This window comes from Manihot esculenta, chromosome 9 (assembly GCF_001659605.2).
Source record: "Manihot esculenta cultivar AM560-2 chromosome 9, M.esculenta_v8, whole genome shotgun sequence".
Lineage (NCBI taxonomy): Eukaryota > Viridiplantae > Streptophyta > Magnoliopsida > Malpighiales > Euphorbiaceae > Manihot > Manihot esculenta.
In genome coordinates this window covers 1,767,964-1,783,946 of record NC_035169.2, presented here as the reverse complement: position 1 = coordinate 1,783,946, position 15,983 = coordinate 1,767,964, and the positions used below count along the sequence as shown (strand labels likewise).

The following is a 15,983-nucleotide window of genomic DNA, read 5'->3' as shown; positions in this document are numbered from 1 at the left end:
AAGAGAAGATTTGGTACTAAATCTACCATCTTAACAATATATGTACAATTCCTTGTACAATAATTCAATCAACAATGCATTAAAAAACCAACTCAGCTCTCCAAACATTTTATACTTCACCAGAATTTACCATTGCTATCAAGAGAGATCCAAAACAACATAACCAACCAAAATTTTTGCTCACCATGTTCGTCTAAAATTAAGATGGCTCTAGAGCTTCAAGTTCCATATAACAGTCTCGTCTCAAATCTTCATGATCTGCATACGTTGATTATAATTAGCCATCATATGTTTCATGAAAAAGAATTTTATATGTAGTAAATGTTTTTTTAAAGAGATTATCTAAAATTTGAACTTATTTTCCATTGTTTAGTTACAATATTAAACAAATAAAAAAAATATTAATAAGGTTCATATATAAGAAGTCCATGTAGTGTTAATAAATTCTCAGAATTCATAATATAATTTTATTTTTTCAAAAGAAGTTATTTTCCTCACAAATAACTTAATTTTTCATTTGATCAAGAAATATTTTTCACAGGCCAGTTTTTGTGTATTCCAAATACCTTTAAAAAAAAATTCTTAAAAATTATTTTCTATGAAATAAGCAGAACTTGTCCCAAAAGAAGAATACAAAACAAATTTGAGAAATTTCCAGCTTGAATATACTTTTTGAGGACCAGAATGCCTGAGTTAAATAATAACAACAACAATAACAACATTAATCAAACATTTGAAGAAAAGAATAGAAATGAGCCCCAGCATTTTTGCTTTCTCAAGGCATCTTAACTTTTGAAAATGGCAATGGTACAACTAAATATTTCACTAATATCAAATTTGACATTTATGCTGATAAGCTTTTCTCTTTTATGTTTTACAACATGAGAAATCTTCTCATCCATGAAATTCAACTATATTAAGGAATCATAACCTCGTTTTGTGGATGCAGTGAGAAAGAAGCAAAACATATTTCATGACTGGCATATGAACTCCCATGCCTAAGCCCTAATGCTCTTTGCATACTTGCACATGCAAAAGGATGTTACTCCTTTTGGATAGCCGAATGCATACTTTGCCTTGTGAATTTTTCAGGATAAGTCATTTTACTTCCTCAATTTTATAGTCATTCTATTTACTCTATAGAATTTGTAAATTGTAGAATAACTTAAAATCTTGTGATTTGTGCACCAAAGGGTGTCATATGCATGCATTGCAGGAATCAATTTTCTAATCATTTCCCACTGAAATTTAAATCTCTAGGAGAGAAAAGAGGAAGAAAGAGAGCGAATCAGGGGCAAATTCTTTTACGGTTGAATTTATACATTTTTTCCCAAGTCAGCATATTTAATATGGCTTTAGTTGTCTAAAAGCACGTTGAACTACACATATAGCTGACTTGGATTTTAGGGGTTAAGTTATTCCACAATTAACAAGGTCAAGGGCTAAATATGATGAATAAAAGTTGAGGGGGGCAAACAATGACTTTTGTCAAAAGGGCAGGGGGCAAAGTATATATTTAGACTTTCTAGATTATACTGTTATGGCAGAGAAAGCTTGATGGTAAATGAAGTGACTGGACCAATACCCTAATGAGGCTTCACAATTTGTAGCTCCAGGTGATGTTTACCATTTTTATTCTACATATCTCATTATTATGCGTTCAAGTGCATATCCAGATGAACAAGGCTAATAGAAAACATGAATGCCGTATGCACCAGATAAGAAGAAAAGAAATCATACACTTTAAGTAAGGTTCAAAGTAGCAAAAACTCAGAGTAGAACACAGACATCTAGATTGACGGTCTGCTCTAAGCTGCAAAGTTCCTATCCTTAAACCATCAAAACTAAACCCTTTTACAGCCACCATCTACTTCTATGAGCTAACTCAGAAACCAAGTTGCCATAGCCACCTCTCAAGGCGCACTATCAGTAACCATGTATTACTGACAAATCCTATAAAATGATAATAAACCAATCTCAAACAATTATTGGATAAAGATTCAATTTAACCCTCCAAATTTACAGCAGGGTTCAGTTAAGCACAAATTAAAAATTTCAGCCAATATGACCCTTGAAATTGACGAGTTGGATCAATTTGTAGATTTTGTCTAGTCTACAACACGCTCCAGTGGAGGAACGAAATAGATTTTTTTTTTTTTGGCATCCTACAACTTGCATCTGGATATTTATAGAAAGACAATTTGCTTATTCTTTCTCTATATTCTTTATCTCTTAACATTTTTTCAATTATAGCATCCATATCTATGTTTTTCCCTAAAGAAAACTCACAAAAATGACAAAAAGAACAAAATTTAATTGACATTAAAGAATAAATAACACTATCAATTTGTTTTTTACTCTCTCAATCTCATCTTAAACTTAAAAATCAAAATCAACAAATTCAAAAATATTCAACAATTCCAGCATCAAATTATTTCTTTTGATTTTTTTTTGAAAAAGAAATACATTTTTAAAAAAGAAAATATTGAAAAAATATATAATTTAATTATTATTTTTATAAAATATCAAGGACAAAAATGTAATTTTCCATTTAAAGTGCCAGCTCCTCAATCGCTTCTCACCTGTGTGTGCTAATTGCCCTCCAAATTTGTGTTAAATTGACATAATATGTCAATTTAAAGACTTGAATTGACTGATTTCAATTTTTTCTTGATCAAACACTGGTGCCATTTGATGGGATTAAACTAAACCTTTATCCATATTCATCTAAATAACTAGGAACAAAATTGTCATAATTTGCAACACTGCAAATATGAAATGAGCTATCTGCTAACACCATCTCTCAACAATGAACAACTATAGAAAAGACTAGGACTGATTAACAAATAAAATCCAAAACTACAGCAATTATTTAAAAAATTTTAAATACAGGACATTAGTTTCCATAATTTAACCAATCTTACCTGATGGTTAATCTCTCTCTCAAGAAAATGTATCTCAGATATCCTTGTTATGTGCTAAAGGGAAAATGTATGGGAAGTAGAAACTAGAAACCTTAAATTTACAGGGGGAAAAAACCGACTCTTTGCTACCATTGATCCAATTATTGACCTTCATGCCTGCTATTTCATTGGTGAGTAGCCAAAACTTTCTTACTCGATTTTTCTTGGCAAGTGCTTACTTCTTTCATACAACAATATTAAGGTCAATAAGGTTAGTCCCTTTAATATAAGGGGGTAGTCTGGAACATTACTTTTGAGCATTCCAAAACATGAAGCAAATACCTAGTGTTGCGGACAAAACAAAACCAAAAGGTCAAAAATATGAACAAGGTGTTTGTGCACTGCCATTGACAAGTTTTGGCCTTCATAATAGAGGCTTGTCTAGGAGAAGTACAGTGCAAACAAGTACAACACCAGCAAATATTGTTAGATAAGACCCTATAATGTGTCAAATCCCTGATTTAGAAAGAAAATGACTAAGGAACAAGAAAGCTTTACATCCTCAACATACACTGTAAAGGCATGTCTCAACAAATTACAAGTGAAGCGCATGCAAGCCAATTAAATGTATTAGCAAACTCATATTGACAATTGATACAATTTCCCATTTTCTTGGTTTTCCTTCTCATTAGGTACAATAGAAGAATGCAACATAACTCAGGTGGTTAAGCGACCTTGGATAAGGCCACTCACAACCCAAAGCAACAAACCTTTTGGAATTGCATGATGTGCATCTACCATCTAGCATTGTTTTATTGACAATGGGTTAGCAGACACAGGTTTCAGTTGTCATTTCCTTCAGTTGTTAATTGTTGTCCTGTTTTCAAGAGTCATGTTCTTAATGGTTAAGCCATATTCTTAGTGGTTAACCCATGATATGGATAGTGCAAGTTAGCTTTTACTTTTTTCCTTAGCAGTAGGAGGGTGATCCTCCATGTTGCTTAATGATCCTCTGCTTTTAGGAGATGGTCATATCCCCTCTTATATTTAAGTACAACAATTCAATAAAAGAATTATGAGAAAAATTTTCAAAGCATTTTATTACTTTAACTCAAGAGATTTTCAGGTTCTCTCTAAAGAGCTTGTTCTATTGCAACCATAGGTCGCAAAAACAAAATTTCGTTCCTAGAAAATTCCAGCAATAGACCCATAACTCGATCTATTTCTAAAGACTCTAACACAATTGTCTTCTAAAGTTATTGATATGGAAACTCCTTGTCTGCTTGCACAAAAACTTCCTCTTTGTCTACTCTATTCTTTAATTAAAATAATTTTAGCCTTTTCTTTCTAATCTAAGTTCCAAATCACCTCTGCATATTTTTCAACTATATTTGGAATTGGCAATGTTCTGTTTTGGATTATAATAGTTCAGGCATTTGGCGCTTTTCCTTATTATTTTGGTCCTGACATTGCCAATCTGTTTAAGAGCTTACATTGCAACCTTATTATCAATCTCACAATAAGTGGCATACTTAAATCTTCATAATTCAATAGTCAAGTGATGGAGTCTGTATTCTCAATTGGTCAACTATGAGCTTGATACAAGAATATAGAGGATAATACCTTGCAAGATTATTATTGTTAAACTTCGAAAGAAGCTGTCAGAAGAAGATCAGGTTAAGAAGAAGAGAACAGTGGTTACTACACTCTGTCCAACTTCCTAACAAATCTGCCAATTGACTTCTTATACCAGCCTTCAAACTAGAAAACCTATGTGCTAAAATTGTGTATATTCTGTATGAAGTTCATCTCAGTTTTAGGATCACCCACCTACACCTCTATCTAGTTCTACTGATACATCGCAAGATCTGAATATGCTCATACCATTATTTTTGTATACTGGTGACATAAAAAAATAGTGTCTGAACATAAATATTTAACATCACTAACCTAAAATGTTAACTCATTAGGTTATAGGTTTTTCAATATTTGTGCATACCTAATTGTCCACTGTTTTGATGATAGGCACACAATAATGCACATATAGTTGGTCAGGAAATTACTAATCTAATAATTTAGCAACTATTGTTTATAATTGATTGTTAATATCATTTTCAAAAACTGAAGAAAATAAATTTTACTTGTGATTAATATTAGAAAACTAAAACTTGCATTAGGCCCTCACTCGCAAACTCAAAGTTACAGTTAAGTAGTTCCTTAGTATGATATCAAATTTAAAACCTCTTTGACTTGCCTGCATGACCAAAAACATAGAGACTATGCACCTTTATGATTTATGACACATAATCAAGCCCAATGGCGCTTGAGTAACTTGTCCAATTTGTAGAAGATCCCATTATTTTACCATGTGATTGCAAGGTTAGCTTTTTTAATTCATTGTTAGTATTATACAGATTTTCAAGAAAATCTTAGATCCAAAAGGTTAATTTGAGGGAAAGTATTAACTAAATTTCATTAAGAACAACAGGTTTTGTCCACTTTTGTTACTTTGTCTGGTTATGCTCAAGGGTTTTTCTGGGGAATAATTTTTTATCTGCTTCTTTTGGATCCTATATCTAATGAAGTCTATAAGTAGTTCTGGCTGGAAGAGGGCTTCCGCCCTTTAGAATGTCAAAAATCATTCTCGTTCAACAGTTCCTGCTGTCTAATGTTATTTTCTTTCATTTCCTTTCTTTGTCTACAATTCTTCTTGAGGTGGAAAAATACTGTGTCAATTATATTCCTCAACCATCACTCTTAAACCCTTAATGATAAAGCTTGAAACTGCTAAAAATTTTGTCCTTTTCTAATGTTAAGTTACAACAAGGTTCCTTAAAACCTCCAGAAAATCCCAGTAACAACTAATTCACGAATAAACTTCATACTTGCCTAGCTGGCCTTATGACTCATAATGCCAATATGTCAAAAATAACTCCCTTGAAAACTTAATCTATGTGGTTTCCACTTTTCGGGGCAGTGTCCAAAGAAGTTCTACATGAAAAAACCATTTAGATGAACAAGAAAAATAGAAGTAGTCCCATCACTTTGATTCTAATTCCTAGTAATAAGCAATACCCTCTCCAACAATCCCTCGCTAAAGAACATATATAGAAAATAATATATGAGATTTACAGCTATAACAAATACATTACGCAGCAGGCACAAGAAAGAAGCCAAAGGCACCATGCATCCAATTTTCCAAAAAAGAAAAAAATAAATAAACATAAAACCATGAATTATTCTGACAGTGAAACTATCAGGAAGAGGCAGCTACAACAGAATTTAACAAGACAAGAGGACATCAACTCAAAGACATAACCAAAAAATAAGGGCCAGGCTGCGAACGTGAATTAATATTCAGAAATAGAGTAATAACTTTGCAGAATCAAAAGAGACTAACCTAAATTGAAAGAATCTAATCAGCCAACATGAAAGGGGCCAATATCTCCAGTTCTAAGAGAGCCAGCGACCTCATCAGCAACGGTCAAGCAAGAAGAGACCCATCCACTGAGTGCAAGCCATACCAGCTTTACCATCCACAGAGTCAAGCCCCATGGCATTGCCATATCTGTCTCGCTCTCTCCTTCGTTCTCAAGTTCTAATCCAAATAACCAAAACCGAAAATCAATCAAGTTGCTGTCTTCTGGAACTGGAAGTCATAATTCGAAGAGGATTATGAATGATGAAAGAAAATTAATTGAAAGGGACAAAGAATTAGAGAGGGTAGAGTCAAAGGAACGGAAGATGTGGCTTTAAATAGATGGATTTGGCTTCTTCCAAAAATAAATAGGAAAATTTACTATTTGCTACGATAAATTTATTAATTAGTGTGTTAGATTTTAAAAAATATATAATTTTTTTTATTAATTTTAGATATTATATATTATAAAAAATTTAAAATAATATAGAAGTATATTAATTAATAGATTTTTTAAATATAAAAATTAAGAATTAAAATTAATAAATGTATTAATTAATAAATTTTTTTAAGTTTTAATATATTTTTTAATATATTAAAACTGAAATACTAACGTGTTTTTGGATAATATAAAAGCCAAATATTAAATTTTTAAATAAATAAATAAAATAAATGGAATTGGTTGGAGTTGCTGAGGCCGGACGCCACCTTTTTTATGTCCCGCTCTTTAATTTTTTTTTAAAAATTATTAATCACATAATATTTCTTAGAAAAACTTAACACATCAAATTCGTTTTAATTTAGACCAAGTCTCTCTAAAATACTTAACTTAAAATTTTAAATATAAAGTAAAAAAATCTATAATAATATAAGAAATTGTGTTTCATTTATTTGCAGAAAGTATTTTTAATAAAATAATTTATTTTTTATTATTTAATTTTAATTTAAAAAATAAAATATATTAACGAATTTATATATAATGATTTTAATAAAGTTTTTTTACACTTCGGAAGAGAAATAGTTTACGGAAAATTTACTTAAAATGGGAAACAAGTAGGAGAGTTTTTTTGCACTTTTTGGGAAGCGACACTTTCTTAGTTTATTTACTTCCAATCAAATAAAATCTTAAAATCAGTTAATTTTATTTTTTTTAATTATTTATTATTAGTTTACTTATAATTTCAGATAATATATCCATATTCGGTATTAATTTATAAATCTAAATTGATTATATATTATTTAAATTAGTCTTAATAGCAAAAAATACACGAGTGGTTAAGGATAAATTACATTTAGTTTATTTAAAGCACAAACATACATAATAAGAGAAATTTACAAAAAATAAAAGGTCATCTCCGCATCTTCTTTCTTTGATTCACCATATATATAGCTGCACCAATTACCGCAAAAATAAAAAAATTAAGATTCAAATTGTTTACCTAATCACAAATTTTGTAAGAATTTAATTCAATTGAATTCTTTTCTTGAAAAATTCTTTATTAAAATAAAAGAATTTAAAATTTTTTAACTTAAAAAATATAAATTCATAAATGATTTTGTACGAAACCATTTGAATTCTTTTTTTCAAAATCACATTCATTACAATAGCAAAAGCGGTGAAAGGAAAAATCCTGTTTTACCTATTGCACCAATTCACCATCTCATATTTCTCTTTTCAGTTTCTTTAACAATCGAGCCTTGTTTACTGCAGCGAACACATAGGCGTTGTCTTTCATTCTATCCACAAATCGAAAATAAGCGTGTCTCCAAGGTTTTTTCAATATCAAAGTGCCACAAACTGACCAAAATCCGACTACAAAGCCCAATGCCATGCCTGAGTAAAACCATATCATTTCAATCCCATCATCTCTATGGTCACCAACTTTGGCTTCTTCATCTTTATCTTTTGGCATTGAGCAAGTGATTGGCAATGGAGAGCCACAGAGTTCAGGATTACCCTCATAAATTGAAGGATCAGAGAAGGTATGAAATTGGTTGGCTGACGGAATTGGTCCTGATAAGTTGTTGTGTGATAAGTTGAGATAATTCAAGAAAGTCATGGAAGACATGCTTGGAGGAATAGAACCTGAAAGATGATTACACGAGAGATCAAGAGTTTCTAGATGCTTTAAGTCTCCAATATTCTCTGGTATCTTCCCTGTCAACTGATTCCTTGACAGATTAAAAGTAATCAAGTATGATAAGTTCATCATTTCTTCAGGAATTTCTCCATGCAGATTATTTTGTGAGAGGTCTATGACATTCACAACTTGTAATGTTTTGGTATATGAAAGCTAAAATAATTGTGTGAATTTTTAACTTGTTTATTGCTCTGTATTGTTTACATATTTATAGTGTTTACAATGGTAAGTGATGTATACATAGTAGGACACTTGTAGCTCACGAAATACAGCTGTAGAGATAATATTGTAAACAAACTCAATCTCTTTGACACGTATCCTTATCAGGCCCCCTCAATTCGAGCAGTCGTGGGAGTGATCGAATTGTTAAAGAATGCATGAGCATTTGATGACGAATTCTGGGAAGTGATTTAGTTAAAATATCCGCTAATTGATCCTTTGAACATATGAACTGGACTTTAACTTCTTTGTTATGAACTTTATCACGAACAAAATGGAAATCCACTTCCAAGTGTTTCGTTCTTGCATGAAACATCGGATTGACCGAAAGATAAGTCGCACCTATATTATCACACCATAAGTTTGGAATGGTTGGTGAGTGATAATTGATGTCTCGTAATAGTGCTTGAATCCAAACCATTTCAGTTATTGCAAGACCAACAGCTCTATATTCCGCTTCAGTGGAGGATCGCGCAACTGTCTGTTGTTTCTTTGAATTCCAAGAAACAAGATTGTGGCCCATGAAAATAGCATATCCAGTGATGGATTTCCTATCTATAGTGTCAGTAGCCCAATCAGCATCAGAATAAATATTTAGATTTGTGGATTTGGATTTTGTGATCAATAAACCATGAGTAGACGTTTCTTTGAGATACCGCAAAATACGTTTCACAGAACTCCAATTATCTTCGGTTGGGGAATGTAAAAATTGTGAAACCTTATGAACTGAGTAACAAACTTCTGGTCTTGTTAGGCTCAAATATTGGAGTCCCCCAACTATGCTCCGATATAAGGTAGGATCAGAAAATGATTGATTAGCTAAAGAAGTGACAGTTCCTTTTGTTGCAGCAGGTGTAGAAATTCCCCGACACTCAGACATGTTAGCTTTTTGAAGCAAATCTGTAATGTATTTTTGTTGTGTTAACAACAACCCATCTGTGGTCTTGGTAGCCTCCATTCCCAGAAAATACTCTAATGACCCCAAATCCTTTAACATAAACTCAGATTGGAGAGACAAAATGATGTTATTCAAAGTGTGAGAACATGTGCCTGTCAAAATGATGTCATCAACGTAAACTAATGCAAAAAGAGTAACATTATTTTTGACATAATGAAACAGCGAAGAATCGGCAGGGGAAACCCGAAACCCATGATTGATTAAAGCTTGATTCAGCCGTTTGTACCATTGCCGAGGAGCTTGGCGAAGCCCATAAAGTGAACGTCTAAGACGACAAACATAATCTGGTTTATTTTGATCACAAAATCCTGGAGGCTGTTCCATGTAGACTTCACTATCCAAATCGCCATGAAGAAATGCATTCGATACATCCAATTGTTTTATCAACCAATCATTAGAAACAGCTAGAGATAAAACAATCCGAATTGTAGTAGGTTTCACCACAGGAGAGAAAGTTTCAAAATAATCGATTCCGGGCCGTTGATGATATCCCTTGGCTACAAGCCGTGCTTTGTAGCGTTCAATGCTTCCATCTGATCTCTGCTTTATTCTGAAAACCCACTTGCATCCTACAACGTTTTGAGCTTGCTGCCGCGGCACCAATTCCCAAGTACCCGTTTGAATAAGAGCATTAAGTTCTTGAATCATAGCTTCTCTCCACTTTGATTGTTTAATAGCTTGAGTGTAAGATGTAGGAACAAAATCAGGGACACAAGCGTGATGAGATTGTGGAGACCATGGTTGCTGCGGTTTAAGGTTTCCTGTTTGCTTCCGAGTGACCATGGTATGTGTCTTGATTGGTAATGGAGCTGGTTCATGAGACTGTAATTCAAGAACAGAAGCTGGCTGTGATAAAGGATTGGGAGAAGGATTTAATGAAACGGTGCGTGTTGTTGTGGGAGATGGAAGCGAGTCGGTTCGGCGAAAACTAATCAACTCAGCTTGATTTGTGTTTAGAGGAACAACTGGGCTTGAGGCAATTGGAGTGGAGCCAACTTCGGTCTGATCTGCGTTTAATGAAACGCTGCGGATTGGAGTGTGGGGAGCTGAATTGGACAAAAGCTCAAAACCAGTAGCTGTATTACTCCTTTCTTGATCAAAATGCTGCTGTAAAGTGGAATAATTCAGATTAGGACAAAAAACAGTCCCGTCTATTGGAGATTTTCCAAGAATTCCAGCTTGGGAGTGTAACATATTCGGTACTGGAGGCAGAGGAATAGAGGTTGGACTGTCTGCTGCTTTTGTGAGAGACAAATTATCATTTAACGTCTTGAACGGAAACACCTGCTCGAAAAATAAAACATGTCGTGAGATGAATATACGACCAGAAGAAACCTCAAGACAAGTATATCCTTTGTGAAGTTTGCTATACCCCAGGAAAACACAAGAAGATGATTTTGGTGCTAATTTATGAGGAGAGTAAGGTTTTAACCAGGGATAACACAATGACCCAAAAACCCGTAATTCATCATAGTTTGGAGATTCATGAAACAAACATTCAAAAGGTGTTTTCCCTTGCAACAAAGAAGATGGTAGTCTATTAATTGTATACACAGCAGTACTAAAAGCATAAGGCCAGTATTTGTAGGGAACAGAAGCATGGTTTAACAAAGATCTCCCAAGTTCGACTAAGTGTCTATGTTTCCTTTCCGCACAACCATTTTGTTCTGGGGTATGCGGGCAAGAAACTCTCTGTGTGATTCCATGTTGCTTTAAGTAAGTGGTTAAGGACCTATATTCTCCCCCCCAATCAGATTGGAAATTTTTAATGGGTACCCCAAAGTATTTCTCCACATGTGTACGAAATTGTATAAAAACTGACAAAACCTCAGACTTTTGTTTCAAGAAATATAGCCAACTATACTTGCTAAAATGGTCATAAAAAAGCACATAATAACGATACCCGTCAGTTGAAAGAAAAGGTGCAGGACCCCAGACATCCGAACAAACCAATTCAAGAGGTTGTTTAGCACAATAATTGGATTCAGAAAATGGAAGTTTATGTGATTTGCTCACATGACAAGCATGACAAAATTGAAACTTCTTATTGGAATCAAAAGAGATATTATTTTTCCTAAGAACATCATAAACAAGCCGAACATTAGCATGCCCCAATCTCTCATGCCACAGTGAAATGGTTGCTGGAAAGGCTTTGGGTTGAAATGATCGAACATGCGCCATTGGAAAAAGATAGAGACCATTCCTACTCGGGCCTTGGTACAGGACCTGTTTCGTGAGGATATCCTTCACAAAATATTTGTCAGGAAAAAACTCAATAGATGCATTATTATGAGCAGTGAAAGCTGAGACTGACAATAGATTATTAGTAAGCGAAGGTGAATAAAGAATGTCTTTGAAATGAAAATTACGACCATTAATAGAAGACACAGAAGACCCACGACTAGAAAGTGAGAGAGTGTTACCATCAGCTATTGTGAGAGTTGTTCCATCAGTGACAGGAGTCGGACGAGCAATTGTTTCCGGAGTAGAGGTTAAATGATAATTTGCCCCTGAATCCACCATCCAAGCATTAGATAAATCAGCATCAGTTGTTGCCGCATGTGCATGAGGAGTGTTTTTCGGTGAAGGACACTGCCTAGATACATGACCAGTCCCATTACAGTTGAAACAAGTAAGAGATGCTGAGGAGGAGTGACGACCAGTGGAGGAATTATTGTGCCAGTAGTTGCTTCTTCCACGTCCTCTAGAGTACCTGCCTCTGCCCCTACTACCTCTCCCTGAATTTGCAAAATGAGCAGTAGGAGGTACAGTTGCAGCAACATTTGTGATTAAAGAATCAACCTTCAATTGCGTTTCTTCACTCAACAATAACGCATATAATTCGTCAAAACCAATCTTCTGATTGCGAGCTTCAATTGCTCGAGTAAAAGGACGATATTCGGGTCCCAACCCTTGAAGAACATCACAAACTAAATTATCTTCAGTAATGGAACCTTCTTCAACTGCACACAATTGATCAAAGTAAGACTTTGCTTTTCGCATATATTCATCAATAGAATCTGAGCCTCTGGTTAAATATTTCAATTGTTTACGCAACTGTTGGACTTGCGTTTTAGCCCCAGTGGAATAAATGACAGCTAATTTATCCCATGCTTCTCTAGCAGTCTTACATCGAGTTATTTGATGAAGAATAGACTCAGACACAGAGCAATTAATCCAACTACGAACCACTTGATCCTGGCAAAACCAATCTGTAAACGCCGGATTAGGAGATCCATTTTGAAGCAATTCTGGTGGCGCAGCACCAGTACCATCAACATATGAAGCCAATCGATACCCATGCAGTAATGGCATAATCTGAGCATGCCACAAAAGATAGTTATTTGAGGTTAATTTGATGGACAGAAATTGAGTAACATTGGGTGTTTGCATAGTAGAAGAAGATGAGGAAATAATCGCACCAGCAGAGTGAGAAGAAAGATCTCCAGCAGTGTCAGAGCTGCTAGAACTAGAAACAAGAGAACCTTCAGTCGACATGTTTAATTAAAGAAAAAAGGAAGAGAAATCAGATTTAGCTTTGGAGCCGAAAGGCTCTGATACCATATGAAAGCTAAAATAATTGTGTGAATTTTTAACTTGTTTATTGCTCTGTATTGTTTACATATTTATAGTGTTTACAATGGTAAGTGATGTATACATAGTAGGACACTTGTAGCTCACGAAATACAGCTGTAGAGATAATATTGTAAACAAACTCAATCTCTTTGACACGTATCCTTATCATGGTATACTCAACTTTTCTTCCCTTCATCATCAAATCCATCTCCTCTATGTACGCTGGACGAGAACCCAGCTGTGATTCAAAGTAACTTGTAAAAGATTTCAAGCTGGTTAAGTTGGCCAAGCATGGTGGGATTGATCCTGACAAGTTATTACCAGACAGGACTAATATGCGAAGAACAGGAAGATGACAAAAATATTCAGGAATGCTTCCAATGAACTTGTTGGCTTTCAGGTTTACTGATTCAAGAAACAATTGCCTTTCACCAATCAGATTTGGTATTTTCCCTGTGAATTCATTGCCTGCAAGATCAAGCATCGACAAACGTGTGCAATTTTCCAAGGACTTGTACACTTTCCCAGAAAAATTATTGTTGTTCAGTTTCAAATCAGTAAGACTACGTATTGAACATAACGTGCTTGGGATGCGACCAGAGAGATTGTTCTTAGATAGATCCAATGCGTTCAACCCTGTCAAACCCTTCCAATCAACAAGGATTTTCCCAGATAACTGATTATCTGAAAGAGAAAGAATTTGCAAGTTTTTTAATTCACTCAATGAAGAAGGCAGGTTTCCTGTTAGAGAGTTCCCTGAAAGATCCAAGATTGATATGGCTTGGTCAATGTTTTCAGGAATTTGTCCTGAAAATTTGTTGTTGCTCAGCCAGAGACAGATAACATTGTACCAACTTGGGATTGGACCTTCTAAGAGGTTAAAACTTAGATCCACAACCGACATTACTGGCGAGAATCTTAATGCTTGTGGCACTGTTCCACGTAATTGATTATTGTAAAGAAACAACAACTCAATCTGTGGACTCATGTCCCAAATCCAGGCAGGTATAGTGTCTGAAATTGCAACTTCATTAAGGGTAATAGCAACCAATTCCTTCTGAGTTTCAAGCCATCCAGGGAAAGATGGGCCTACTTGACAATGAGCAATGTGGATGTCTTCTAGACTGAAAGGTGGAATCCACTCATTTCTCAAGTCAAATGCAAGAGATTTATTTGTAGAGGATATGCCAAAGTACTTCAAATCTTCAAGTGAGTGAAAATGAACCTCAGAAATGATGCCTTCCCAAGAGTTTCCAGTGAGGCTCAGAGATTTCAAAGCCTTCAGTTGTCCAATACTTTCTGGGATGGTTCCATTCAAATCATTGAGATCGAGAACTAACTCTTCTAAGAACGACAGCTTCATGATTGATGCTGGAATGGGTCCCCAGAAATAATTATTTGACAAATCCAGCAGCCTCAGGGAATTGTTACTGCATTCAGACAAGCCACCTACGACTTCCGTTAGTTGACTGTTAATCCTGTTGGAAGAAAAGGCAAGATTCTGCAGGTGACAAAGATTTCTGAAAGCAATATTGGGTATGGAGCCTTGAATGCCAGAATTAGCAAGGTTCAAGTCTACAAGGGTTGTAATATTGAACAACCATAGAGGGATGGAAGAATTGAAGTTATTTTCATGGAGATGGAGGAGCAACAGTGAAGTGAAATTCACAGTTGGGAGACGACCATGAGGGAAGGCTTGAAGATTACAACGCTGCATATGCAATTCTTCAAGAGAAGAAAGGACACCAAAAGCTTCTAGCCAAGTAGATGATGCGAAGCTCATGTCCACATATCCAAGATTTATGTATCTGAGAGAAGAGAGCCTTGAGACCCAGTTCACATCAGAAACCCAGATATATGAATTTGCAGAGAGATCAAGATACTGCAAATTTGACAAGTTTCCAAGAGAAGAAGGAACCTTTCCAATAAAGGATGCATCAGAAAGATTAAGGTATTTCAATTTTCTAAGTGAACCAAAGAAACTTGGAATTTGAATTCTACTAAAATTGTTTCTGCTCAGGTCCAAGTAACGCAAGTATTTCAAGTTAACCAGAGAATGACTGATGTTTCCCACCAAACCTGGCGTGAGAAACTGAGCATCACTAAGCTTATTAAGGTTTCTGAGATGAAGCTTTATGATGTTACCTGTCGTGCTGCTGCAGACGACACCGTTCCATGCGCAACAGTTATCACCAACCCAAGAAGAAAGCAAACCTGTAGGATCTTCAACGCCATCCTTGAATTCAACAAGTGCTTTCCTCTCAATTGTATTGCATGGGGCTGTGGTGAAGTTCCTGAACATTGTAGCTTCAAGGGAAACAAACATGGAGAGAAGATGGAAGTAGAGGAGTAGTAAGGTGAAATTTTCTTTGGCCATTTTTGCTTACACACAGTAAGAATCGCTATAAAGCAACATGGCTACATACTGGTATTTATGAAATTTCTTGTGAACCCACATAACATTCTTCAAATTAAAGTCAAGAGCCAAGGTCCACAAAGGTTGACTCGTGGGCGTTGATAACAATGGCCATTTGTTGCTGCTTGCAAATGGTTGTCTTGACGTTAAGTCCTCCCCACTGAGAAAAAAATTATAGCTGCTTGCAAAAGTTTCACTATTGAAAAATGAATGATTCCACTAGTGGAAAATTGTTGCTTCTTTTCTTGGCTTTTTGCCAAATTAGGGGAGGCTAAGCGGAGAAAGGAAAAAGGATAACCGGAGGAATCACCAATCCCCTCTATCTAAACTCACATGACTAATATAAATTTAT

General features: G+C 34.9%; 2 protein-coding genes across 3 annotated transcripts; both read right to left on the bottom strand.

Annotated features, from left to right (window-relative positions):
- Nucleotides 1-13: 13 nt before the first annotated feature.
- On the bottom strand, nt 14-6,652 carry LOC110622388. The gene is made up of 2 exons (XM_021766873.2): nt 6,304-6,652; nt 14-258 (listed from the first exon to the last, which is right to left on the bottom strand). Exon 1 carries the CDS (start codon nt 6,467-6,469, stop codon nt 6,323-6,325), a length of 147 nt encoding a protein of 48 aa, XP_021622565.1. The 5' UTR covers nt 6,470-6,652; the 3' UTR covers nt 14-258; nt 6,304-6,322.
- A 935-nt stretch (nt 6,653-7,587) lies between these two features.
- On the bottom strand, nt 7,588-15,714 carry LOC110623772 (receptor-like protein EIX2). 2 transcript variants are annotated; one of them, XM_021768793.2, is made up of 3 exons: nt 13,390-15,714; nt 7,962-8,608; nt 7,588-7,711 (listed from the first exon to the last, which is right to left on the bottom strand). In XM_021768793.2, the coding sequence occupies exons 1-2, from the start codon at nt 15,590-15,592 to the stop codon at nt 7,983-7,985; spliced, it is 2,829 nt and encodes a 942-aa protein (XP_021624485.2). In that variant the 5' UTR covers nt 15,593-15,714; the 3' UTR covers nt 7,588-7,711; nt 7,962-7,982. The 2 variants fall into 2 exon arrangements, with proteins under 2 accessions (XP_021624485.2, XP_043815551.1); XM_043959616.1 differs by lacking the exon at nt 7,588-7,711 and having other exon boundaries at nt 7,780-8,608.
- Between the last annotated feature and the right edge of the window lie 269 nt (nt 15,715-15,983).

Excerpts from the sequence above, each read along its gene's own strand:
- LOC110623772 (XM_021768793.2), bottom strand. The coding sequence starts at position 15,592 with ATGGCCAAAGAAAATTTCACCTTACTACTCCTCTACTTCCATCTTCTC. Across the intron at positions 8,609-13,389 it reads GAAGGGAAGAAAAGTTGAGT|ATACCAAAACATTACAAGTT; the intron begins ATACCATGATAA and ends TTTAGCTTTCAT.
- LOC110622388 (XM_021766873.2), bottom strand. The coding sequence starts at position 6,469 with ATGGCAATGCCATGGGGCTTGACTCTGTGGATGGTAAAGCTGGTATGG.